The sequence below is a fragment of the Dendrobates tinctorius genome, unplaced genomic scaffold (assembly GCF_039654945.1).
Source record: "Dendrobates tinctorius isolate UK_male_01 unplaced genomic scaffold, ASM3965494v1 ptg000450l, whole genome shotgun sequence".
In the NCBI taxonomy this organism is placed as follows: domain Eukaryota; kingdom Metazoa; phylum Chordata; class Amphibia; order Anura; family Dendrobatidae; genus Dendrobates; species Dendrobates tinctorius.
Genome location: NW_027362112.1, coordinates 227,429 through 255,003, shown reverse-complemented (window position 1 = coordinate 255,003; position 27,575 = coordinate 227,429). Strand labels below are relative to the sequence as shown.

General features: G+C 50.8%; 1 protein-coding gene across 1 annotated transcript in view; it reads left to right on the top strand.

Annotated features, from left to right (window-relative positions):
- The first annotated feature begins 10,296 nt into the window (after positions 1-10,296).
- The window catches only part of CNGB1 (cyclic nucleotide gated channel subunit beta 1), a 124,448-nt gene continuing 107,169 nt past the window's right edge, over positions 10,297-27,575 (top strand). Inside the window, exons 1-11 of the mRNA XM_073564322.1 lie at positions 10,297-10,339; positions 13,174-13,289; positions 13,402-13,444; positions 19,291-19,333; positions 19,405-19,549; positions 19,688-19,712; positions 19,795-19,837; positions 20,030-20,153; positions 20,237-20,261; positions 21,467-21,596; positions 21,782-21,875. Coding sequence (XP_073420423.1) covers positions 10,312-10,339; positions 13,174-13,289; positions 13,402-13,444; positions 19,291-19,333; positions 19,405-19,549; positions 19,688-19,712; positions 19,795-19,837; positions 20,030-20,153; positions 20,237-20,261; positions 21,467-21,596; positions 21,782-21,875 — 816 coding nt within the window. The 5' untranslated portion in view covers positions 10,297-10,311. The remainder of the gene's footprint in view (positions 10,340-13,173; positions 13,290-13,401; positions 13,445-19,290; positions 19,334-19,404; positions 19,550-19,687; positions 19,713-19,794; positions 19,838-20,029; positions 20,154-20,236; positions 20,262-21,466; positions 21,597-21,781; positions 21,876-27,575) is intronic.

The following is a 27,575-nucleotide window of genomic DNA, read 5'->3' as shown; positions in this document are numbered from 1 at the left end:
AGCCATATGGGAACCCTGACGTGGGGGAGATAAGGATGAGGCTGAATAGCCTGTATAATGGACGCTATGCTCTTGTATATGGCTGCTGTGGTTTATGATGGTGAATAAACCTCACGGACTGATATGGTTTTATGGAAAACCCGTACCGGATGTGATTTATTTCCTGCCAAGAGAGTGTCCCCCAACCTTGAATGACAGCGCTACCTCACAGCAGGATAACTGCAGGTGAACCCTGCGGGGAATGGACTCATAAGGACTGTGCGGGATAACTACAGGTGAACCCTGTGGGGAATGGACTCATAAGGACTGTGCGGGAAAACTGCAGGTGAACCCTGTGGGGAATGGACTCATAAGGACTGTGCGGGAAAACTGCAGGTGAACCCTGTGGGGAATGGACTCATAAGGACTGTGCGGGAAAACTGCAGGTGAAACCTGCGGGGAATGGACTCATAAGGACTGTGCGGGAAAACTGCAGGTGAACCCTGCAGGGAATGTACTCATAAGGACTGTGCGGGAAAACTGCAGGTGAAACCTGCGGGGAATGGACTCATAAGGACTGTGCGGGATAACTGCAGGTGAACCCTGCAGGGAATGGACTCATAAGGACTGTGCGGGAAAAACTGCAGGTGAACCCTGCAGGGAATGGACTCATAAGGACTGTGCGGGATAACTGCAGGTGAACCCTGCAGGGAATGGACTCATAAGGACTGTGCGGGATAACTGCAGGTGAACCCTGCAGGGAATGGACTCATAAGGACTGTGCGGGATAACTGCAGGTGAACCCTGCAGGGAATGGACTCATAAGGACTGTGCGGGATAACTGCAGGTGAACCCTGCGGGGAATGGACTCATAAGGACTGTGCGGGATAACTGCAGGTGAACCCTGCGGGGAATGGACTCATAAGGACTGTGCGGGAAAACTGCAGGTGAACCCTGCAGGGAATCGACTCATAAAGACTGTGCGGGATAACTGCAGGTGAACCCTGCAGGGAATGGACTCATAAGGACTGTGCGGGATAACTGCAGGTGAACCCTGCGGGGAATGGACTCATAAGGACTGTGCGGGATAACTGCAGGTGAACCCTGTGGGGAATGGACTCATAAGGACTGTGCGGGAAAACTGCAGGTGAACCCTGCGGGGAATGGACTCATAAGGACTGTGCGGGATAACTGCAGGTGAACCCTGCGGGGAATGGACTCATAAGGACTGTGCGGGATAACTGCAGGTGAACCCTGCGGGGAATGGACTCATAAGGACTGTGCGGGATAACTGCAGGTGAACCCTGCGGGGAATGGACTCATAAGGACTGTGCGGGAAAACTGCAGGTGAACCCTGCAGGGAATGGACTCATAAGGACTGTGCGGGATAACTGCAGGTGAACCCTGCAGGGAATGGACTCATAAGGACTGTGCGGGATAACTGCAGGTGAACCCTGCAGGGAATGGACTCATAAGGACTGTGCGGGATAACTGCAGGTGAACCCTGCAGGGAATGGACTCATAAAGACTGTGCGGGATAACTGCAGGTGAACCCTGCAGGGAATGGACTCATAAGGACTGTGCGGGATAACTGCAGGTGAACCCTGCGGGGAATGGACTCATAAGGACTGTGCGGGATAACTGCAGGTGAACCCTGTGGGGAATGTACTCATAAGGACTGTGCGGGATAACTGCAGGTGAACCCTGCGGGGAATGGACTCATAAAGACTGTGCGGGATAACTGCAGGTGAACCCTGCAGGGAATGGACTCATAAGGACTGTGCGGGATAACTGCAGGTGAACCCTGCGGGGAATGGACTCATATGGACCGTGTTTTCGTTTGTTTTACCGTTATCCCAGCAAGGGTCTGGTTATTTTGCTGAACCCTGCCAAGGTTTATGTCATCACCAATAAACCAGCAGGTGAATCTCTACCAGAACGGTTCCTGTGTCTACTTGAGGAAGCAGCGGAGTGTCAGCCCCTTACAAAGGGCAGCTCTTTATATCCGGGTAGACTCTGTATTTCGGGGTGGGCTCTGTGTATAGGGACGGCTCTGTATTTCGGGGTGGGCTCTGTGTATAGGGGTGAGCTCTTTATATCCGGGTAGACTCTGTATTTCGGGGTGTTCTCTGTGTATAGGGGTGGCCCTGTATTTTGGGCTGGGCTTTGTATAGGGCGACTCTGTATTTCGGGGTGGGCTCTTTGTATAGGGGCAGCCCTATGTTTCGGGGTGGGTTCAGTGTATAGGGGCGGCCCTGTATTTCGCGGTGGGCTCTGTGTATAGGGGCGGCTCTGTATTTCGGGGTGGGCTCTGTGTATAGGGGTGAGCTCTGTGTATAGGGGCGACTCTGTATTTCGCGGTGGGCTCTGTATATAGGGGTGGGCTCTTTGTATAGGGGCAGCCCTATGTTTCGGGGTGGGTTCAGTGTATAGGGGCGGCTCTGTATTTCGGGGTGGGCTCTGTGTATAGGGGTGAGCTCTGTGTATAGGGGCGACTCTGTATTTCGCGGTGGGCTCTGTATATAGGGGTGGGCTCTTTGTATAGGGGCAGCCCTATGTTTCGGGTGGGTTCTGTGTATAGGGGCGGCTCTATTTCGGGGTGGGTTCAGTGTATAGGGGCGGCCCTGTATTTCGCGGTGGGCTCTCTGTATAGGGGCGGCGGCTCTGTATTTCGTGGTGGGCTCTGTATTTCTGTGTGGGCTCTGTGTATAAGGCGGCTCTGTATTTCGGGGTGGGCTCTGTGTATAGGGGCATCTCTATTTTGGGGTAGGCTCTGTGTATAGGCGCGTCTGTATTTCTGGGTGGGCTCTGTGTATAGGGGCGGCTCTGTATTTCGGGGTGGGCTCTGTATTTCGGGGTGGGCTCTGTGTATAGGGGCGTCTCTGTATTTTGGGGTAGGCTCTGTGTATAGAGGCGTCTGTATTTCGGGGTGGGTTCTGTGTATAGGGGCGGCTCTATTTCGGAGTTGGCTCTGTGTATAGGGTGGGCTCTGTATTTTAGGGTGGGCTTTGTATATCGGGGTGGTTCTGTATAGGGCCGGCACTGTATATAGGGGCAGATCGAGCAGTGATGGGATTAGTGGGGGGTTGCACGCACCGGACACTCTATTACTGTGAAATCCATTTATCCTGCCTTCACAGGATCAGACTTTGCTGCTTCAGCAGAAGGGGGATTTAGTCAAGGACTCTGCAGCTACTGAAGACGACGAAGATAAGCGAGCCCCCCAGTGCCAGGAGGTAAATGTGGGGGCACAGAAACCCCAGACACTGACACAGGACAAATAAACCGAGGAGCTTCACAGAGACCCCCGACCCTGACGGATAACACCACCAGAGGTAAGAGCATCACAGACCTACTGTATCTAATCCTCTCCTGTGTGATACTGAATGCTGAGCCGTGTATCTAATCCCCTCCTGTGTGATACTGACTGCTGAGCTGTGTATCTAATCCTATCCTGTGTGATACTGACTGCTGAGCCATGTATCTAATCCTATCCTGTGTGATACTGACTGGCTGCTGAGCCATGTATCTAATCCTCTTCTGTGTGATACTGACTGCTGAGCTGTGTATCTAATCCTATCCTGTGTGATACTGACTGCTGAGCCGTGTATCTAATCCTATCCTGTGTGATACTGATTGCTGAGCTGTGTATCTAATCCTATCCTGTGTGATACTGACTGCTGAGCCGTGTATCTAATCCTCTCCTGTGTGATACTGACTGCTGAGCCGTGTATCTAATCCTATCCTGTGTGATACTGACTGCTGAGCTGTGTATCTAATCCTATCCTGTGTGATACTGACTGCTGAGCTGTGTATCTAATCCTATCCTGTGTGATACTGACTGCTGAGCCGTGTATCTAATCCTCTCCTGTGTGATACTGACTGCTGAGCCGTGTATCTAATCCTATCCTGTGTGATACTGATTGCTGAGCTGTGTATCTAATCCTATCCTGTGTGATACTGACTGCTGAGCCGTGTTTCTAATCCTATCCTGTGTGATACTGACTGCTGACCCGTGTATCTAACCCTATCCTGTGTGATACTGACTGCTGAGCCGTGTATCTAATCCTATCCTGTGTGATACTGACTGCTGAGCTGTGTATCTAATCCTATCCTGTGTGATACTGACTGCTGAGCTGTGTATCTAATCCTATCCTGTGTGATACTGACTGCTGAGCCGTGTATCTAATCCTCTCCTGTGTGATACTGACTGCTGAGCCGTGTATCTAATCCTATCCTGTGTGATACTGACTGCTGAGCTGTGTATCTAATCCTATCCTGTGTGATACTGACTGCTGAGCCGTGTATCTAATCCTCTCCTGTGTGATACTGACTGCTGAGCCGTGTATCTAATCCTATCCTGTGTGATACTGATTGCTGAGCTGTGTATCTAATCCTATCCTGTGTGATACTGACTGCTGAGCCGTGTTTCTAATCCTATCCTGTGTGATACTGACTGCTGACCCGTGTATCTAACCCTATCCTGTGTGATACTGACTGCTGAGCCGTGTATCTAATCCTATCCTGTGTGATACTGACTGCTGAGCTGTGTATCTAATCCTATCCTGTGTGATACTGACTGCTGAGCCGTGTATCTAATCCTCTCCTGTGTGATACTGACTGCTGAGCCGTGTATCTAATCCTATCCTGTGTGATACTGATTGCTGAGCTGTGTATCTAATCCTCTCCTGTGTGATAGTGACTGCTGAGCCGTGTTTCTAATCCTATCCTGTGTGATACTGACTGCTGACCCGTGTATCTAACCCTATCCTGTGTGATACTGACTGCTGAGCCGTGTATCTAATCCTATCCTGTGTGATACTGACTGCTGAGCCGTGTGTCTAACATAGTGACATAGTTTTGAAGGCTGAAGGAAGACCTTCTGTCCATCTAGTTCAGCCTATTTTTAGTGCAGCTGTTCTGCATTGTTGATCCTGGGGAAGGCAAAAATCCCACAGAGTAGAAGCCAATTTTCTCCATAGGGAAAAAAATTCCTTCCCCTAAGCTGGGTCAACCATCTACCTATAATATTCTGTTATTCGTAACCTTCTATACTGTTACTCACAAGAAAAGCCTCCATTCCTTTCTTACATTCATTCAGTGAGTTGGCCATCACCACTTCCTCAGGAAGAGAATTCCAGAGCCTCACTGCTCTTACCGTGAAGAACCCTCTTCTATGCTGGTGCAGAAATTGTCTTTCCCCCAAACGAAGAGAATGCCCCCTTGTTCTTGTCACAGTCCTTGGTACAAACAGTTCATTGGAGAGATCTCTGTATTGCCCTCTGTTGTGAGCTCATTTTCGGGTTTGCTTCTGGTGAGGGTTATGGAGCTGGCTGTGCTGACTGAGGAGTAGTGAGTTCTCTATCTGGACTCCCTCTGTTGGTGAAGGGAGGTAATGAAGCTGATCTAAATGGCAGAGACCGGCCACCTGAGGAAGAGGACTGCGATTGGACATCAGGAGTTTCTGATTGGATTTAAGGCAGCCGACTCCCTAGTTTCTTGCTGGTGATTTTTCCTGACTGTGGCTCCTGGTTTCCAGTTTGCTTCCTGCCTTCCTAAAGCTAAGTTTTCTCTGTTATTGTTCATATGAGTTTTGTCTGGTTTACTTAGTTTTTGTGTTCAGCCTGCCCTGGCTGGGACTGGGCTGAATCCCCATTTTTTGTCTCTGATCAGTTGATATCTTTTACTCTGTCATCAGAATATACCTGAGTGCTGATATAGGGATTTGAAGTCTAGCGACTTCAGGGCCTTTTTCTATCAGACATGGTGGACATTTTTTGGCAGGGTTTTTTGCGGATTGCAGACAGCAGCTTTTCTTTCCTGTCCTTTCTAGTTAGTGAGGGCCCCATCGTTTGCTCAACCTATCTTTCTATCTGTGTTTGTGTTTTCGTCTTGTTTCACCGACAATACATGTTGGGGGCTGTCTATTGCTTTGGGGTCTGCTCTGGGGCAGTTTAGATTTTCCCTTTCTTTCTTTAGGCTTATTTAGTTCTCCGGCCGGGACGAGGCGTCTAGGACCACCGTAGGCACGCTCCACGGCTACTGCTAGTTGTGTGATAGGATCAGGGCTCTGCAATCCGCTAGTTACCAACCTCTCCGGTTTTCTGGGCTTAGCTTGCTTTTTGTTTTTTCCTCCTCGGTGACTCATTCATAACAGCCCTCTGATATACTTGTACATATATATTAAGTCTCCCCTAAGTCTTCTCTTTTCTAGAGTAAATAGACCTAATTTTGATCTAATCCTATCCTGTGTGTAATGTAAAATGTCTGTGAGATCTGTATGTTGAAGTAAAGTATGATATTTCTAGAACTCTCTAGAAATCTCCCCTTTGCAGCTGAGTTACATTGTACACTGTCAGCTTGCAGCAGCCCCTTCCCCCCCCCAAGTCTTATCAGCTCCCTGCTTGCATCTGAAACATGAAGCCGTCCATTTCCTCTCGAAGCACAGTAAGGGGAAAAGGTCTCTTTGTTGAAAACACAGGCTGTATGCCAGTATATGGGAAGTATTAAAACAATTCATATTGTAAAAATCACACGCAGCAGAGATATAAAACCCACATTTCTGCGAAGGGCACGAAGCCAGCTTATTAATTCCTAATTTTCACAGTTATAACCTCTCCAGAAACTGATATATGGATTGCTCCCAAATGGAGGTGTAACGGGGTCTACCAAGCTGGAGTACCTCTTTCAGTACCACCCCGTGTTTTCGGAGGTCCGCTCTGCTTTGGCTGGAGTCTGAATGAATGACGCTGGCTGGAATTCCTTGGTTACATGGGCGCATATAAAAGATCACTGCTTCTCCATGAATTTCCAGTCTGACAACACTTTACTCATGGGACACAGAATATATCACACAGATACAGAGCGCCGGCCAATAGAAAAGTGGCAGGCCAGACATACATTACCAAAGCGGCAGGTGGCCGGAGCCTGCCGATGTTTACTGTGGGAGTTACAAAGGTGGTGGGAGGGCGGGCTAAAGGAGAATATCGTGTCCCCTCTGCCCATGGGCGCAGCCTGTGAACTGATGCATTAGGGACATGCATCTCACATAGAACCTATTATACATACATATAACTGCACAACATATTCTGGGTGCTGAGTGGTTCTGTAACACGTAACACGAGGGTCCTAAGTATAGCATGCTTGGTGTCTTCGGATTCTATTCGGTAAATCACAAACGATGATGCCCTATGTGTGGTGGTACGGGCTTTTCTCGTTTAGATATGGTTATTCTAAGTTTTGTAGCCAAATCATAACTTATAGGAAGGGGGGTGGAACCTCCCCAGCCGGCCCCCTTTGCTGAGGTCACACAGCCTAGACTATAAGGGATGCGAGGGGACAATGAGCTCAGCTGAGGTCCTCATGCCAGAGAGACGTGCCGATGAGTGGGGACGTTTGGTTAAGCTCCCCTCCCCCCCCAGCCACATGGGATGCCTAAAGAGTCATAAGCAACCATGAGTGTACTTTCTGTTTTCATCCATTTTTGTTTTATATTTGTACATATTTAATGTCTCAACTTTATAGCAACTTTTATCTGTATAATCACTGCCCTTTTGGGAATAAATCTTAAAATTATCAGTTTGTCTCCATGCTCTAAGAAACGAACTATGCGCCTTTTTTAGATAATCGCTACTGATTTCAGGGGTTTGCCACGGACCCTCTTAATTTAACTCTGTGAATTAAGAAAAGCGTGGCTGGTGGCAGCGTGGTGTGTGCGATTGATTAGGCTAGTTGGCAGGACAGAAGGGTCTTATATTGCTAAAGGGGGGGCTGCCACAGCATTGATAATTCCCTTACTGCGGTAGTCTAGCGGCCCCTGCACAACAAGCAGCCCGTCCGGTGACTAGTTATCCTAGGTGCAGTTCCCTGACTGACCTGAGGGTAAGGGGGGCGCCGGAGAGCTGCGAGTTCCAAAGTGGAACTGAGAAAGTGGGATATACATAAATCCCCGCAGTTCTTGCAAGGTTGTTAGCAGTGGTGGGGCATCCAAAATACCCCCCCTGCAGTAAATTGTTAGAGCAAGGTTAGCTTGCTGCATTTTCTGTCACATGGTGCCAGTGGTGGGATAACTAAGATAAGCCCCCACTGTGCCTGTGATAGCCGTGTACCGGCAGTGTGTCGCGTCCCTCTGTCCGCTGATACACCCGTGTCAGTGGTGGGACTGTGACATATTGGTGACACAGGGTCTGCTGTCCGTCGCGTTTTGGTGGCAGCGGGACCCCCATTCGTCACATATTGGTGGCAGAGCGGTGGGATAATCCTAGAGCATTAGTGATTTGGTTTGAGCAATCATACCTCTGACTAAAAACCTGCACGGTTCCTGCGGGAATCCTGCATCATAGGTTTTGGAGAACAGACTCAGTGGTTATTAGTCCTGAGACATTTGTGTGTACGTGCGAGTATTCCCTCCCTCCTCTCCGTTTTTCTTTTCTATCTTTTATTTGGCAACCACGGCTACGCAGGGAGAATCTTATTACAAGCAGCTCAATAAGGACACCCTGTGGTCCCTATGGACGTCAAAGCAGATTGACGTCGCCGACAAGACCAAAGCCCAGTTGGTCACGGCTCTAGTGCAATGGGATGAGAGCCAGGGCGCAGAAGGCAGCGCCAGTGCCGATGGTGCAGCCGCAGGGGTCCAGATGGTGCAGACCAGCAGCCGGGAAGTCCTGGACCCCTATCTGCAATTGGCACTACAGCAACTCCCTGCCGAAGACCATGTGGGACATCTGCAGCTGATCCAGCTATACCGGCAGGAGGCCCAAGCCAAGCGCCAGGCGCAGAGTGCCCATGAACTGGAGCTGCTCCAGCGGGGGTGGAATGCCCCCACAGCTCGAAGCAGTGAGCCCAGCAGCGTCCAGAGTCCTAAACCCCGGCCAGAGCATTTTGCCGTGATGGAAAAGGACGGGGACTTGGGACACGTTTCTGCGAGCCTTTGAGAAAGCCTGCAGACAGTACCGTCTGGATAAGGTCCAATGGGCCAGGTATTTGACTCCAGGGCTAAAAGGCAAAGCTCTGGAGGTGTTTGCTTCTCTTCCATCAGAAGACGACGATGACTATGATGCCATAAAGCAGGCCCTGATCGCCAAATACCGACTGACACCTGAAGTATACCGAAAGAAGTTCCGGAACCTCCAACGTGGCCCGCATGATAGCTATAGTGATATGGTGCAAGGACTCAGGACCCACTTTGACCAGTGGATCCATGGACTGTCAGTGAACACCTTTGAGCTGCTATGGGACCTGATGATCAAAGACCAGTTCCTGCATCTCTGCCCAGCTGAGGTCCCACAGTTCATCCTGGACCGCGAACCACCGAATGCGGACAAAGCGGCACAGATCGCCGACAACTATGAGGCCAACCGGAAGCCAGAGACGCGGAGGCCAGTCACCACCGGCTGGAGAGGGGGTAAGCCTGCAACCAACCCCAGTGCCCCAGCTAGCCGTCACTCCAGAGGCCCTGTCCCTGTTGCCAACACCAGGCCTACTATTGACAGTCGCCTGTGTCACCACTGCAAGCGGCCTGGTCACCTTAGTTACACCTGTCCGGAGAGGTCGAAGAACCCCCCTGCCAAGGCCTCTGGGCCCAACGCCTCTGTTCTTTTGGTGGGAGGTGTGGTTGGGAAGATTGACGACAACGTTCAACCTGTTCAGGTGGGGGCCCAGGTGGGGGCCCGTCTTGCTACAGGCCTCAAGGACACCGGGGCTGAACGAACCCTCATCCGTCCTTGACTGGCGGCCCCTGAAGAGTTTGTTGAGGGGGAAACCCTGACTGTCACCGGGATTGGAGGCACCCGTTGTCCCTTGTCAGTGGCCCGGGTTTTCCTTGATTGGGGTGCTGGGAGCGGGTTGAGGGAGGTGGGAGTGTCTGAAAACCTGCCAACTGATGTTCTATTGGGGACTGACTTGGGGAGGATGGTTGCATACTATGTCCCTGACACCCTTCCCCAATCTGATAATAAGGGTAACGTTAACCCTGGTGTTGATGATGATGATGATGATGATGGGAAACTGAATGTGTTACCTGCTAATGCTTTGATGAGTAATGATACAACTAACAACCATTCTTTCCCCAGGTACGATGCTGATGCTGATGTGAATGTACCAAAGCAATCTGATAACCATTCTTTTCCTAGGAATGATGATAATGATGATGTATCTGTGCCGACTGAACCTGTTAACCCTTTCTTTGAAACGGTGGATGTGTCCACAGGTACCTAAGTGCTCAGTCCCATCACTCTGCGGAGTGAGACGGCTGAGGAACCTCTGGCAGGAGCAAGCAACGGTGCTCAAGGAAATGGGGAGGTGCATGGGGACCATGAGGAAGGTAATGCCATGCAGCTGACCAGTGCCACCGTGGAAGGTAACTGGCCCATAAGTAGCACTGCTCCTGAAGTGTTGGGGGTGGATGGGGAGGTAGAGCCCATGGCAGCGCCGATTGGTGGGTCTGTAGAAATCCCCAGGGAGACAGCATAAATAGCAGCTGTCACACTCAGTCAGAGTGCCCAGATCGCAGGTAACGCCCTGTCTTCTGGACCCCCTTCTGCTACAGGAGAGACTGAACCAGATGTGACCCCAGAGCCGATTCCAGAGGGTCCCAGTAAAGAGGGGACCCTGACGTCACTTCTGGCAGCCTCCAGCATGGAGTTCCAGGCTGCTCTGCACTCAGATGCCAGCCTGGAGAAATTGAGAGGTCTCGCCAAGACGCCCACCTCCAAGTCTGATAAGGAGAAGGTGTTCTGGGAACGTGAAAGGTTGTACCGGGAGACAGTACCCGAAGATTCCCAAAAGGAGTGGATTAGGGAAAGACAGCTAGTCGTCCCCCTACAGTTCAGAACCGAGTTGTTGCGGATTGCCCATGAGATTCCACTCGCTGGACACTTGGGGATCAGCAAAACAAAGGCACGGCTTTCTCAACACTTCTATTGGCCCAAGATGGGGACAGATGTCACAACCTACTGCCGCTCCTGTAACACCTGTCAAAAAGTGGGTAAGGTGGGGCCTGCTCTTAAGGCTCCCCTTATTCCTTTGCCGGTGATAGAGGAGCCTTTCCAGAGAATCGCGGTGGACATTGTAGGCCCACTGGCCGTCCCCAGCAGCTCTGGAAAGCGATACATTCTCACCGAGGTAGACTACGCTACCCGGTACCCAGAGGCAGTAGCTCTGTCTTCAACCAGGGCAGATAAGGTGGCTGACGCACTGGTGACCATCTTTTCAAGGGTAGGATTTCCCAGGGAGATGCTTACCGATCAAGGGACCCAATTCATGTCTCGCCTAATGGAGGCTCTCTGTAAGAAAATTCAGGTGAAGCACCTGGTATCGAGTGCGTATCACCCACAGACTAATGGTTTGTGTGAACGCTTCAACGGTACCCTCAAACAGATGCTCCTCATGCTGGTTGAGACCCAATGGCGCGACTGGGAGCGGTACCTCCCACACCTGCTGTTCGCTTACAGAGAAGTTCCGCAGGCCTCGACTGGGTTCTCCCCCTTCGAGCTCCTGTATGGCAGGCGAGTCCGGGGACCCCTTGGGTTGATAAGAGAATCCTGGGAAGATGAGCCAAACCCTACAGAAGTGTCCATCGTGGATTATGTCATGCGCTTCCGTGACAAGATGCAGACCTTGACGCAGTTGGTGCATGACAACATGACGCAGGCTCAGGCTGACCAGAAGCGCTGGTACGACCAGAACGCCCGGGAGTGGACCTACCAGGTGGGTCAAAAGGTGTGGGTGCTGGTCCCCGTACCAACGGATAAGCTTCAGGCAGCCTGGGAAGGCCCATACGTCGTCCACCAACATCTCAACCCGGTCACCTACGTGGTCACGCTTGACCATGCTCGGGGTAGGCGCAAGGCCTTTCACGTCAACATGCTGAAGGCGCACCATGAACTTGAAGCTTGCATCCTACTGGTCTGCAACCTGCCCGAGGATGGGGAGTAAGATCCCCTCCTGGACATGCTGGCCCAAGCCAAGGCCGATGGGTCCATTGAGGACATGGAGATAAGTGGTTTGCTAACCGTATCCCAGCGGTCGCAGTTGGTGGAAACCCTGGAACCCTTCCGGCCCATGTTTACCAACCGACCTGGGAGGACGGAGTTAGCGGTTCATGAGGTGGACACCGGGAATCACGCCCCGTTACGGCGAACACCTTATCGGATCTCTGAGGCGGTGCAACAAGTCATGCGCCAAGAGATCCATGAGATGTTAAGACTGGGGGTGATTCGACGGTCAAAAAGCACGTGGGCCTCACCTGTAGTCCTCGTGCCTAAAAAGGATCGAACCACCCGGTTCTGCGTGGACTACAGGGGGCTCAACGCCATCACAACCTCTGATTCCCACCCGATGCCGCGCATCAAGGATCTGCTGGAGCGGTTGGCGAAAGCAAGGTACATATCCATCATGGATTTGACTCGGGGATACTGGCAGATTCCCCTGAGCCCTGAGGCGCAGGAGAAATCCGACTTTATCACCCCCTTTGGACTGTACGAGTCCACAGTCATGTCCTTCGGCATGAAAAATGCCCCTCCCACTTTCCAGCGGATGGTGTATCTAATCCTATCCTGTGTGATACTGACTGCTGAGCCGTGTATCTAATCCTATCCTGTGTGATACTGACTGCTGAGCCGTGTATCTAATCCTATCCTGTGTGATACTGACTGCTGAGCCGTGTATCTAATCCTCTCCTGTGTGATACTGTCTGCTGAGCCGTGTGTCTAATCCTCTCCTGTGTGATACTGACTGCTGAGCCGTGTATCTAATCCTCTCCTGTGTGATACTGACTGCTGAGCCGTGTGTCTAATCCTCTCCTGTGTGATACTGACTGCTGAGCCGTGTATCTAATCCTCTCCTGTGTGATACTGACTGCTGAGCCGTGTGTCTAATCCTCTCCTGTGTGATACTGTCTGCTGAGCCGTGTGTCTAATCCTCTCCTGTGTGATACTGACTGCTGAGCCGTGTATCTAATCCTCTCCTGTGTGATACTGACTGCTGAGCCGTGTGTCTAATCCTCTCCTGTGTGACACTGACTGCTGAGCCGTGTATCTAATCATGTCCTGTGTGATACTGACTGCTGAGCCGTGTATCTAATCCTCTCCTGTGTGATACTGACTGCTGAGCCGTGTTTCTAATCCTATCCTGTGTGATACTGACTGCGGAGCCGTGTATCTAATCCCTCCTTATTCTGGTCCTGTCTTGTAGGTTGCAGGATGCGTAGCTGGATTGATAAATTAATTCCCCAACCTCCAGAGACCCCCAGAAAGGCTCCTCCTGGTGGTGCGGACGTGGTCCCTGCGGCCCCTTCCCGTTATGATGAGGTGAGTACAGTGGTGTACACTATGGGGCATCAGGGGGCCCTGGAAGGACAAGTATTCACCTCCCCCATTATTATCAGTGTAATGAGACGTCCGTACTTGTTTTATATTTCAGAACGAGATCTGTACAAAGCAAGAGGCCGCAGACTCCCCCACAGGTGAGCGCAGCCCCCGCTCCCCCACTATAGGACCACTGACTCTGATCGTGTTATGTGGATAGTCAGACAGACAGTCACTGCAGCAGGGGTTATTGGTTACATCCATCCTCTTGGTGCCAAGGCATGGCTGGCTCTGGGCCCCTGTCCTCTTGGTGGTTCGGGGGGGTTACTAAGGAACGGCTGATTCTGAGCCCCTGTCCTCTTGGTGGTTCAGGAGTTACTTGATGGCACAGCTGACTCTGGGCCCCTGTCCTCTTGGTGGTTCGAGGGGTTGCTTGATGGCACAGCTGGCTCAGGACCCCAGTCCTCTTGGTGGTTCAGCTGGCTCTGGGCCCCCATCCTTTTGGTAGCATGGCTGACTCTGGGTCCCTGTCATCTTGGTGGTTCGGGGGTTACTTGATGGCACAGTTGGCTGTGGGCCCCTGTACTCTTGATGGCACGGTTGGCTCTGGGCCTTCGTTCTCTTGGTGGTTTGAGGGGTTACTTGATGGCACTGCTGGCTCTGGGCCCCCGTCCTCTTGGTGGTTCAGCTGTTTCTGGGGGTTACTTGATTTCTTGGCTGGCTCTGGTACCCCATCCTCTTGGTGATTTCAGGGGGTTACTTGATGGCATGGCTGGCTCTGGGCCCCCGTCCTCTTGGTGGTTGGCTGGTCCAGTGGGTTACTTGATGGCATGGCTGGCTCGGGGCCCCCGACTTGGTGCAATGGCTTCCTTGGGGCTCCCGTCCTCTTGCTGGTTTAGGGGGTTAGTTGATGGCATGGTTGGCTCAGGGCTCCTGACCTCTGGTAGCATGGCTTCCTTGGGGCCCCATCCTCTTGGTGGCATGACTTCCTAGGGGCTCCCATCCTCTTAGTGGTTCAGCTGGTTCAGGGAGTTACTTGATGGCACGGTTGGCTCGGGGCTCCCGACCTCTTGGTGGCATGGCTTCCTCGGAGCCCCGTCCTCTTGACGTGGCTTCCTCGGGGCTCCCGTCCTCTTGGTAAAATGGCTTCCTCGGCGCGGCTTCCTCGGGGCTCCCGTCCTCTTGGTGGCATGGCTTCCTCGGCGCGGCTTCCTCGGGGCTCCCGTCCTCTTGGTAAAATGGCTTCCTCGGCGCGGCTTCCTCGGGGCTCCCGTCCTCTTGGTGGCATGGCTTCCTCGGCGCGGCTTCCTCGGGGCTCCCGTCCTCTTGGTGGCATGGCTTCCTTGGGGTCACCTCTATAGGCTTACATTGGAGGCTGCTACTTATCACCTGGGTTGAGGGTTTCGCACTTGCCTCGGGGGCTACTGACCTTTATATATGAACCAGCCTCGGCGGCGATCACTGAGGTCATTATCCCATTCGTTCCCGGGTGATTTTCCATTTTTGTGTGTTGGATTTTTCCTATTTCCTAGAGCCATGACTTCATTTCTCCATGATCGCGGTTGAACCAGGTTCATATTATGTGCTGAATTCGGGAAAAACATCTACGTGCAGCAGAATAATAAGAAAAAGCACAATTTTGCAATTTTGGGGGGGTTTTCGGTTTTGCAGCCGCTATCGTATGGTAGAAATAAACGATATCCAGGTCAGTATGGTCACAGCCACACTAAACGTGTGGAGCTTTTTGTTTTTGCTTTTTTTTAAATTTCAGTTGTGAAAAAATAACTGGGAAATTCATTTAAAAATAAAAATTTGCTTTAAGACCCATAATGTTGATTTTCAGTTGATGGGTTTTCTTGAGGGCTCTCAGGAGCCGCTAGTCCACAACACACCCCAGGCCGCATGATCCTCGCTCTACTGCGAGTGTGTGGCCTAAACCTGCTCCCGAGGCTGCGGTGTCTCCATTAAGCACATCGGGGACGTCATCGATTAGGGATTACCCAGGGGCTGGACATCGTTGGTCAGTGATCACACAGGAACTGCCGTCAGCGGATCCTGCTGATTTCCTCCCTCAGATGACCATTAATGATCTCAGTGGCTGCAGCCGAGGCCGGAGCTGCCGGGATTTCTGCTCGAGGCTCAGACTCCGGACTGGATACAAGCAGGCTTGATGATTGTTGCTTCCATCGTTTACAGATCAGTATCATCTCCATCTGCTGATTCCACCTCCTCCCTCTTTCTGTGACATCATTGGTGAGGGGTCGTACAGGGCAGATCTTTGGGGGGGGGGGGGGTTGGTGGTCATATCGTACGATTGTGCTCAAAAGTTTACACACCCTGGCAGAATTTCTGCTTTCTTGGCCTTTTTTCAGAGAGTATGTATGATAACACCAAAACTTTTTTCTCCACTCATGGTTAGTGGTTGGGAGAAGCCATTTATTGTCAGACTACTGTGTTTTCTCTTTTTAAACCATAATGACAAATAAAAACATCCAAATGACCCTGATCAAAAGTTCACACACCCCATTTCTTAATACTGTGTATTGCCCCCTCTAGCATCAGTGACAGCTTGAAGTCTTTTGTGGTAGTTGTGGATGAGGTTCTTTATTTTCTCAGATGGTAAAGCTGCCCACTCTTCTTGGCAAAAAGCCTCCAGTTCCTGTAAATTCCTGGGCTGTCTAGCATGAACTGCGCGCTTGAGATCTCCCCAGAGTGGCTCAATGATATTGAGGTCAGGAGACTGAGATGGCCACTCCAGAACCTTCACTTTGTTCTGCTGTAGCCAATGACAGGTCGACTTGGCCTTGTGTTTTGGATCGTTGTCATGTTGGAACTTCCAAGTACGTCCCATGCGCAGCTTCTGGGCTAATGAGTGAAAATTTGCCTCCAGTATTTGCTGATAACGTGCTGCATTCATCTTTCATTCAACTTTGACCAAGTTTCCTGTGACTTTATAGCTCACACATCCCCAGAACATCAACGATCCACCTCTGTGCTTTACAGTAGGAATGGTGTTTCTTACATCATAGGCCTTGTTGACCTCTCTCCAAAAATAACGTTTATGGTGGTGGCCAAAAAGATCAATTTTGTTCTCATCACGCCAAATTACCTTGTTCCAGAAGGTTTGAGGCTTGTCTCTGTGCTGTTTTGCGTATTGTAGGAGAGATATTTTGTGGTATTTGCGCAGTAATGGCTTTCTTCTGGTGACTCGACCATGCAGCCCATTTTTCCTTCAAGTGCCTCCTTATTGTGCATCTTGAAACAGCCACACCGCTAGTTTTCAGAGAGTCCGGTATTTCAGCTGATGCTATTTGTGGGTTTTTCTTTGCATCCTGAACAATTTTCCAGGCAGTTGTGGATGACATTCTTGTTGGTCTACCTGAACGTGGATTTGTTTTTACAGAGCTCCGGATTTTCCATTTGTTAATCAGTGTGAACACTGCTCTCTGGCATTATCCATTCAATGGATATCTTTCTGTATCCCATTCCTGTTTTATACAGTTCAACTAACTTTTCCCGTAGATCCGTTGACAATTTGGTTGCTTTCCCTATGACTCACAATTAGTGATGAGCCAGTATACTCGTTGCTCGGGTGTCCTCTGAGTATTTTGGCGTGCTTGGAGATTTAGTTTTCGTCGTCGCGGCTGCTGGACAAGCTGAATAGATGTGAGGAATGCCTGTTTGTTAGGGAATCTCCACATGTATTCAGGCTGGCCAGCAGCCGCAAGTCATGCAGTTGAGACGATGAAAACTAAATCTCCGAGCACGGCAAAATACTCGGAGATCACCCGAGCAACGAGTATCCTCACTCATCACTGCTAACAATCCAGAAACGTCAGTGGCTGGATGAAAGATGCAAGAGTCTGTCTAGATCACAGAAACTCACTCGGCTTTTATGCAAACACACTGATTACAAGCAAACAGGTCACAGGTGCGGATGTTACCTTTAGTAGCCATTCAAACCCATTTGTGTCAACTCCTGTGCATGTTATCAGGTCAAAATCACCAGGGTGTGTAAACTTTTTATCAGGGTCATTTGGATGTTTTGGGTTGTCATTATGATTTAAAAAGAGAAAACACAGTAGTTTGACAATAAATGGCTTCACCCAACCACTAACCATGAGTGGAGAAAAAGTTTGGTGTTATCATTCATATTCTCTTAAAAAAAGGCCAAGAAAGCAAAAATTCTGCTGGGGTATGTAAACTTTTGAACACAACTGTACATGGCAGATCTTTGTGGGGCGGTAGTCATGTCATACATGGCAGAGCTTTGTGGGGCGGTGGTCATGTCGTACATGGAACATCTTTGTGGGGCGGTAGTCATGTCATACATGGCAGATCTTTGTGGGGCGGTGGTCATGTCGTACATAGAACATCTTTGTGGGGCGGTGGTCATGTCGTACATGGCAGATCTTTGTGGTGGGGTGGACATGTCGTACATGGCAGATCTTTATGGTGGGGTGGACATGTCGTACATGGCAGATCTTTGTGGGGCAGTGGTCATGTCGTACATGGCAGATCTTTGTGGGGCAGTGGTCATGTCGTACATGGCAGATCTTTATGGTGGGGTGGACATGTCGTACATGGCCGATCTTTATGGTGGGGTGGACATGTCGTACATGGCAGATCTTTGTGGGGCAGTGGTCATGTCGTACATGGCAGATCTTTGTGGGGCGGTGGACATGTCGTACATGGCAGATCTTTGTGGGGCGGTGGTCATGTCGTACATAGAACATCTTTGTGGGGCGGTGGTCATGTCGTACATGGCAGATCTTTGTGGGGCGGTGGTCATGTCGTACATGGCAGATCTTTATGGTGGGGTGGACATGTCGTACATGGCAGATCTTTATGGTGGGGTGGACATGTCGTACATGGCAGATCTTTGTGGGGCGGTGGTCATGTCGTACATGGCAGATCTTTGTGGGGAGGTGGACATGTCGTACATGGCAGATCTTTGTGGGGCGGTGGACATGTCGTACATGGCAGATCTTTGTGGGGCGGTGGTCATGTCGTACATGGCACATCTTTGTGGTGGGGTGGACATGTCGTACATGGCAGATCTTTGTGGGGCGGTGGTCATGTCGTACATAGAACATCTTTGTGGGGCGGTGGTCATGTCGTACATAGAACATCTTTGTGGGGCGGTGGTCATGTCGTACATGGCAAATCTTTATGGTGGGGTGGACATGTCGTACATGGCAGATCTTTGTGGGGCGGTGGTCATGTCGTACATGGCAGATCTTTGTGGGGAGGTGGACATGTCGTACATGGCAGATCTTTGTGGGGCGGTGGACATGTCGTACATGGCAGATCTTTGTGGGGCGGTGGTCATGTCGTACATGGCACATCTTTGTGGTGGGGTGGACATGTCGTACATTGCAGATCTTTGTGGGGCGGTGGTCATGTCGTACATGGCAGATCTTTGTGGGGCGGTGGTCATGTCGTACACGGCACATCTTTGTGGGGCGGTGGTCATGTCATACATGGCAGATCTTTGTGGGGCGGTGGTCATCTCGTACATGGCACATCTTTGTGGGGCGGTGGTCATCTCGTACATGGCACATCTTTGTGGGGCGGTGGTCATCTCGTACATGGCACATCTTTGTGGGGCGGTGTTCATGTCGTACATGGCACATCTTTGTGGGGCGGTGGTCATGTCGTACATGGCACATCTTTGTGGGGCGGTGGTCATCTCGTACATGGCACATCTTTGTGGGGTGGTGGTCATGTCGTACATAGCACATCTTTGTGGGGTGGTGGTCATGTCGTACATAGCAGATCTTTGTGGGGCGGTGGTCATGTCGTACATAGCACATCTTTGTGGGGTGGTGGTCATGTCGTACATAGCACATCTTTGTGGGGTGGTGGTCATGTCGTACATAGTAGATCTTTGTGGGGCGGTGGTCATGTCGTACATAGCACATCTTTGTGGGGTGGTGGTCATGTCGTACATAGCACATCTTTGTGGGGCAGTTTTTTTTTCTGATTCTCTGTGTCTTTTCAGTTGATGTCGGCACTCAGGATGAGGGTGCAGCATCTGATAAGAGGTATGATGTCTTCCGTTTGATCTTGGCCTCCTCTCCTCATCCTCCATAACTAGGGACCCTTTAACTTGCAGCTCTGTGGGTGTTCTTGGCTGGCTAACACAAGGGCTGGGGAAGGTGGTCCCTCAACCTGTGGACAGTCCCTTCGTGGCAAGAGGAAACCAGGAGGTGACGGAGCCGGTTGTGGAGCAAATATTGGACACCCCTAAATCGAGCTTGGTAATGAGTCTGGTTTTGCTGAAGTGCTCCGTAGTGCTGTTGCCCTTCCTCGGTTTGCCGGTCATTCGTAACGTGTGATGTGTGTGGCTGGGTGTCATCTTCCTCGCCCCTCAGTTATCACGTTTGTTTTGGTTTCAGAAGGCGGCAGTGGTCAGTGACCCAGGTAAGCAGCGGTGGACATGACGAAGGTCTGCTCATCACTGGAAAGCTCCACCATTCACATTTCTTTTTGCTTTCCTTCACAGTGGACAATATGGCGGAGAGCAGCCCCGCGGAGCACAGTGACGGGTACGGGCGCACAGCAGGATACCCCACAGTAACCACATGGCCTCCAGTCATCCATGACACCTGCTTCATGGGGGGTACAATGTCTGCCCCCACATCTTAGTGATAGGGCCACCACAGCTTTCCTATATCAGCCAGCGTTCCCAGGACCTCACACTGTCACCACCACTCACCAGCCTCTTTGTGCCACTGCAGCTCCTCACACCGCGTCCTGTCCTGGTTGTCCCACGGCCTGGAGAAGGTCATCCCTCAACCAACATGGAGCCTGAAGGCGAGTCCAGGTGCCGGTCCCGAGCCCAGTGCTGCCGCTGAGGAGCAGGTACATGGCGGCGTGGTATACAGGCTGGACCTGGGGAGTCTTCTGCGCCCCGCTAACCTTCCTCTCTACTGATTACTCAACAGAAGCCACAACCGGAAAAAGTGGAAGGTGGGTGCTTCGGGCCCTCAGGAGGTGGCGGGAAGAGTGCATGGACGGAGCATAGACAGTGAAGCACCGAACATGGGAACTAGGGGAGGTTATAATGTGACGGTGGAGGCTGGAGGTTATAATGTGACGGTGGAGGCTGGAGTTTATAATGTGACGGTGGAGACTGGAGGTTATAATGTGACGTTGGAGGCTGGAGGTTATAATGTGACGGTGGAGGCTGGAGGTTATAATGTGACGGTGGAGACTGGAGGTTATAATGTGACGGTGGAGGCTGGAGGTTATAATGTGACGGTGGAGGCTGGAGGTTATAATGTGACGGTGGAGGCTGGAGGTTATAATGTGACGGTGGAGGCTGGAGGTTATAATGTGACGGTGGAGACTGGAGGTTATAATGTGACGGTGGAGGCTGGAGGTTATAATGTGACGGTGGAGGCTGGAGGTTATAATGTGACGGTGGAGGCTGGAGGTTATAATGTGACGGTGGAGGCTGGAGGTTATAATGTGACGGTGGAGCCTGGAGGTTATAATGTGACTGTGGAGGCTGGAGGTTACAATGTGACGGTGGAGGCTGGAGGTTACAATGTGACGGTGGAGGCTGGAGGTTACAATGTGACGGTGGAGGCTGGAGGTTACAATGTGACGGTGGAGACTGGAGGTTATAAAGTGACGGTGGAGGCTGGAGGTTATAATGTGACGGTGGAGGCTGGAGGTTATAATGTGACGGTGGAGGCTGGAGATTATAATGTGACGGTGGAGGCTGGAGGTTATAATGTGACGGTGGAGGCTGGAGGTTATAATGTGACGGTGGAGACTGGAGGTTATAAAGTGACGGTGGAAGCTGGAGGTTATAAAGTGACGGTGGAGGCTGGAGGTTATAATGTGACGGTGGAGGCTGGAGGTTATAATGTGACGGTGGAGGCTGGAGGTTACAATGTGACGGTGGAGACTAGAGGTTACAATGTGACGGTGGAGGCTGCAGGTTATAATGTAACGGTGGAGGCTGGAGGTTATAATGTGACTGTGGAGGCTGGAGGTTATAATGTGACGGTGGAGGCTGGAGGTTATAATGTGACGGTGGAGACTGGAGGTTATAATGTGACGGTGGAGGCTGGAGGTTATAATGTGACGGTGGAGACTGGAGGTTATAATGTGACGGCTGGATGATGTAATGTGACATATCACTGGTGACAGTATTTTTTCTCCAGAAGTGATTGTTGCTCCGGTGACCCAGGCTGTCAGTCCCGTTCCACCACCACCGCCTTTCACCGCAGAAGTACAATCAGTGGTCACCTCAGAAGTGGAGGCTACCATAGTGGACAAAACGCCAGAATCGAGGTACGCCTTTAACAACGGCTCCTAAGAGGAGCCCCTCGTCCTGCATGGTGAAGGCTCCGAAGAGAACGTCCTCTTGCACTGGTCTCCGCCCCCTTGCACTGGTCTCCGCCACCTTACACCACACATCACACCCCTTTAATGTTTGCTGCCCCTGGTGGTTTATTAGGGAATGACTTGTCTTGCAGTGCTGGGAGCGGAGTATTAAACTGGCTCAAGCTGGGATTTGGAAAAGTGATGCCACAACCAGAGATGGCAGCTGTGGCTCCAAAGAATGTGAAGGTGAGTGAGGGCCACCAGAGCGTGAGAAGCGGCACCACTCCATAGTGTGTGCACAGCTCCACGTCTCTGTCTGCGTGGCACCGCACGTGTGTGGCTATAACACCCTGAAGAGCAGAAGGGTAACCATATTCTGAGGGGTCTGACTCTCAGGCTCCACGCCTCACAATCCACCACTGCTTCTAACGTGGGGCGAGATCATTTTATACAAACACACATCTCATTAATGAAGTGCCAGTGCAGAACCAAACCTCATTCAGACTCCTGTCCTCAGACTCCCCGCCAGAAGAAGCGACAGAAAAACGTCCTCCGTGGTGTAGACACGGCCTCCGAGGTGTAGACACGGCCTCCGTGGTGTAGACACGGCCTCCGTGGTGTAGACACGGCCTCCGTGGTGCAGAGACGGCCTCCGTGGTGCAGAGACGGCCTCCGTGGTGTAGACACGGCCTCCGTGGTGCAGAGATGGCCTCCGTAGTGTAGACACGGCCTCCGTGGTGCAGACACGGCCTCTATGGTGTAGATACAGCCTCCTGTCGGCATCTCTGACCCCCCTTCAGGTAATGTACCGCAGATCGTCAGTGTCGGGGTAATGGCCAGGATCTTCTCTTCCTGTTTCTCTCTGTTCTGATGTCTCAGGTGGAAAGATGGAGATGCAGTGTGTGGTTGGCTAGAGGATCAGTAGGATTGGTCCTCTATCCCGGCCATCTCCTCACCACCTAACTCTGCTCCATGGAGAATGTCTTGTGTCTGAGGACGCGTGTCTGAATGATCTTGGCATTTGCACTGGCACTTCAATAGTTAATGTGTCTGGGGTTATGGTATATTTCGGCATTTCTTCTACTTGTTTGTAAACTCGAGCCAACACTTCTTATGACAATATTGAAGTTGAGGCGTCTTCACCTTTTTTCGGGCCGCCTTTCCAGACTTGTGTAGCGCGCGTCGCTGACATGGACGTCTGTGATCTCACTACTATGGAGCCTACGAGTCTCCTCCACTCCCATGTTTGTCGCCCAGAACTGATGGACCTTGGGATGAGCCGACTTGGTGACTCCGATATTTCTCCTGGACAGCCACCTCTTGGCTTCTGAATGGATGGATGGACTTCATGTCGTATTCTTCCAGCTGTCATGGCGCTCACATGATGGCCAAAGGACGGCTGTCGATGAGCTGGATGATGATGTTTCTCTTTTCTTGGGAAATCGTCTTCATGGCGGCTCCTCGATTCGCACCAGTGATCTTTCACTTGGGAGTCATCCTATTAACACACGGAGAGATGAGGAAATGTGAGAACAGGTTGTATGTTGGATTATATGGGAAGAGAGAGATTATTCCACCACCAGTAGCAATGAGATGACGAGAATCTGCATAACTAATCATATGCTAAATAGCTGCAAGTCACATTTATGGCTGAGAGCCAAGATGGTTGTCTATGAGATGATGGTGGTCTTGCGTCAGAAGCAGCAGTGGATGGTAAGATATGGAGCCTGAGAGTCAGACGGTCAGAACATTGGCGCCCTCCTGCTCCTCACTGGATATTATAAAGAGAGGCAGAAGGGGCACCAGAGACAAGTCTGGGGCTACTCAGCCTCCATCCCTCCTCCATCACATCACCTGGATGCTCTGGGTCATTGTCCTTGTCATGAACTGGGGGTGTGAGGTTGCTCCCCAGTTGTCAGGGATTTTTTATATCCTACCAATTGTCACAATTTTACTGTTTATTAGTGGTCGTGGGTCATAAACCATCCAGAACTTTTGTTTCCACTTTCAGTACCAGATTTGGAACTTGCAGCTCTCTGGCACCCCCCTTACCCTCAGGTCAGTCAGGGAACTACACCTAGGATAAGTAGTCGCCAGAAAGGCTGCCTTGTTGTGTACTGGCTATTGGGCACTCTGCAGTGAAGGAGGTATATATGTCCCCAGCGAGTAATACACACATAAAACCTCCGTTCCATCACTACAAGAGTCTCCCAAATCCCCAGATCACTGTGTTGCCTCCAGCTTCTCTTTTGTCAGCAAAATCAATATCCGGTCAGGAGCCAACCCACACGGTAGCGTAATTAGCACGGAGGTCGTGGCGGTATGTTAGAGCAAGGAGAAATGAAACTAGTAAATTTATAGATTTACTCCAGAAAGGATGGACAGTGTTTACAAAAATATGAAACCTGTTATAAAAAGAGACCAGATAAAGTATATACAGACAATTACAAAATAAAGTGGATTAAAATAGGAACTTACACTTATCAGTCCATGGCACGCCGTGTGTAGTAGGGGGGAGGAGCGCCTTCCCCAAGGGAAAATGGTTTATCAGCACAGCTTCCTAGCTGGCACCCCGGGCAAGCAACACCCCTTTGTCTGTGCCTCTGAGCTTTATACCTTTGCCCAAAACTTAGGGTCTTCCCCCTGGATGACCTCACAGGGTGGCTGGTTATGCCCCTTTAGAAAGTTATTAAGAAACTACTATTTGTCATAACTCTGGGTGGAAACCTCGCAATGAGACGACAGGGGTATCATTTTTCTTATTGCGACATTACTTTTCTTTGAATACCAAACATATATCTATGTGTAAGTGGGAAGCATATACCCTTTTCTCGATTTCTGGTGGGCTCAGAAGCCCAAAAAGTGACTGTGAATAGTTTTAATGATGTAGACTCCAAAAATATAAGTTTCCTGCCTCTATGGTTATTCTGTGTTATTATATTCGATCCTGAATATACAAAGAACCATGTGCTTTTCAACAAGGCTTGAGTTAGCTGGTTATAAGCCACATTGCCGAAGGGGGGGAAAGAATGAGAACAAATTACCCACAGGCAGAGAGACTGCAGCTATGGGCCATTCCAAGCAGGAGAAAGAGTGAAGGGGGAATAGGGGGCTGCAGCTTCAGAGGCTCAGTGTTAGAATACATGAACCAGCTTGAGGTAGGAGCAACAGGGGAACTGTATGTGTAACTAGAACAATAGGAAAAACTTCATATTTCCTGACAGTCCCGTGTCACAAATGATGGGAAGGCTGTAGGGCCACGAGGAATCATGTGCCTTGATCAATCACCGTCAACAAAGAAGGGGAGAGGGCGCACTACCATATGTAGTAAAAAAAAGATGCTAATGTAATGATGGGGTGCAACACCTAGTATGGAGAATACCCACCACTGGAGAGAAGAAAAAACAACCAAAAATAATAACTACTTTATTTAGACACTTGAGACACGGTAAACGTTAAAACCACTTAAAAAACATGTATAAGAACATGGCAAATAAAGCACACCCCTGAAGGTGGAATAGTGTGGGACCTAATAAAAAATGAACCAGATGGACCAAGCCATGAGAGCAATGATGAGGATGAGACAACATGCAAACAACAAGCACAATGAATAAACTGAAACATCATGCTCCCAATAATAGTAAACCCAACATTGCAGCACAGGCTCCGGGCATATGTGAGATGCCCAGACCACAAGGCTTTCCCCACACCCCTTTCTCACTGGGACTTTATTCTTACTTCGGCTCTATACATGAGCCTCTCTTGATCTGGTCAGGAGCCCACCCACAGGGTAGCGTAATTTAGCGCAGAGGTCATTGTGGTTCGTTCTTAGATCAAGGAAAACAAAACTAGTCAATCTTATAGATTTACTCCAGAAAATATAGGCAGTGTTTACAAAGATACAAAAGATGTTACAAAGAGACAAAATCCAGAATGTACAGACAGTTATAAAATAAAATAGATTAAAATAAGAACTTACAGATCTCGGTCACTGGTACACCATGTGAATGAGGGGGAGGGGAAACTTCCCAGAACAAAGGGGTACAAATGCACAGCTGGCTGTAGCTGATTTTCCAGCAAAAGACAACATCCTAATCGAGCATTCTAGATTTATACATTTCCCTTGCTGACCTCACGGGGGGGGGCTGAGCTACATGATATACGCCCCCTTTTAAAAAGTTCTTAAAAACTTCTATTTGTCATAACTCTAGGTGGAAACCTCGCAAAGAGATGACAGGGGTATTATTTTTCTTATTACGACATTATCTTTCATTCAAGACCAGACATGACGTTTCTGGGTAGTGCAGGCTCTAATTATGCAGATTCCGGAAATATATTTGTCCTGCCCTATGACTCTTCTGTGTTATTAAATTCGATCTTGACTAGACAAAGAACCATGTGGGCCCTCGGCGGGAAGAACTGCTTCTAACCAGTCATAAGTAGTAGCCAGCTGCTGTGAGGAAGGGAGGGGGTAGCGGGGGTAGAATTACACACAGGCAGGCGGGGTAAGGACTGCAGCATGAGAAGCTCAGTGCTACACTGCACAAACATAATGGGGGAGGGGCAGCATGTGCTTCACAAACCGAGGCGATGCAGCAGGAAGTTCTGGATAGATGCTTTGGTTATTTATGCAATAACACATATTTTCCTGACAACCCCCAAATCACAAGGCCCCTCAGTGCTTCACGCACTCCCCACCATCACATGGCCCCTCAGTGCTTCACGCACTCCCCACCATCACACCACTCCTCCATGCTTCACGTACCCCCACCAACACAAGACCCCTCAGTACTTCACGCACTCCCCACCATCACACCGCTCCTCCGTGCTTCACGTACCCCCACCAACACAAGACCCCTCAGTACTTCACGCACTCCACACCATCACACCGCTCCTCCGTGCTTCACGTACCCCCACCAACACAAGACCCCTCAGTACTTCACGCACTCCCCACCATCACACCGCTCCACCGTGCTTCACGTACCCCCACCAACACAAGACCCCTCAGTACTTCACGCACTCCCCACCATCACACCGCTCCTCTGTGCTTCACGTACCCCCACCAACACAAGACCCCTCAGTACTTCACGCACTCCCCACCATCACACCGCTCCTCCGTGCTTCACGTACCCCCACCAACACAAGACCCCTCAGTACTTCACGCACTCCCCACCATCACACCGCTACTCCGTGCTTCACGTACCCCCACCAACACAAGACCCCTCAGTACTTCACGCACTCCCCACCATCACACCGCTCCTCCATGCTTCACGTACCCCCACCAACACAAGACCCCTCAGTACTTCACGCACTCCCCACCATCACACCGCTCCTCCGTGCTTCACGTACCCCCACCAACACAAGACCCCTCAGTACTTCACGCACTCCACACCATCACACCGCTCCTCCGTGCTTCACGTACCCCCACCAACACAAGACCCCTCAGTGCTTCACGCACTCCTCACCATCACACCGCTCCTCCGTGCTTCACGTACCCTCACCAACACAAGACCCCTCAGTACTTCACGCACTCCCCACCATCACACCGCTCCTCTGTGCTTCACGTACCCCCACCAACACAAGACCCCTCAGTACTTCACGCACTCCCCACCATCACACCGCTCCTCCGTGCTTCACGTACCCCCACCAACACAAGACCCCTCAGTACTTCACGCGCTCCCCACCATCACACCGCTCCTCCGTGCTTCACGTACCCCCACCAACACAAGACCCCTCAGTACTTCACGCGCTCCCCACCATCACACCGCTCCTCCGTGCTTCACGTACCCCCACCAACACAAGACCCCTCAGTACTTCACGCGCTCCCCACCATCACACCGCTCCTCCGTGCTTCACGTACCCCCACCAACACAAGACCCCTCAGTACTTCACGCGCTCCCCACCATCACACCGCTCCTCCGTGCTTCACGTACCCCCACCAACACA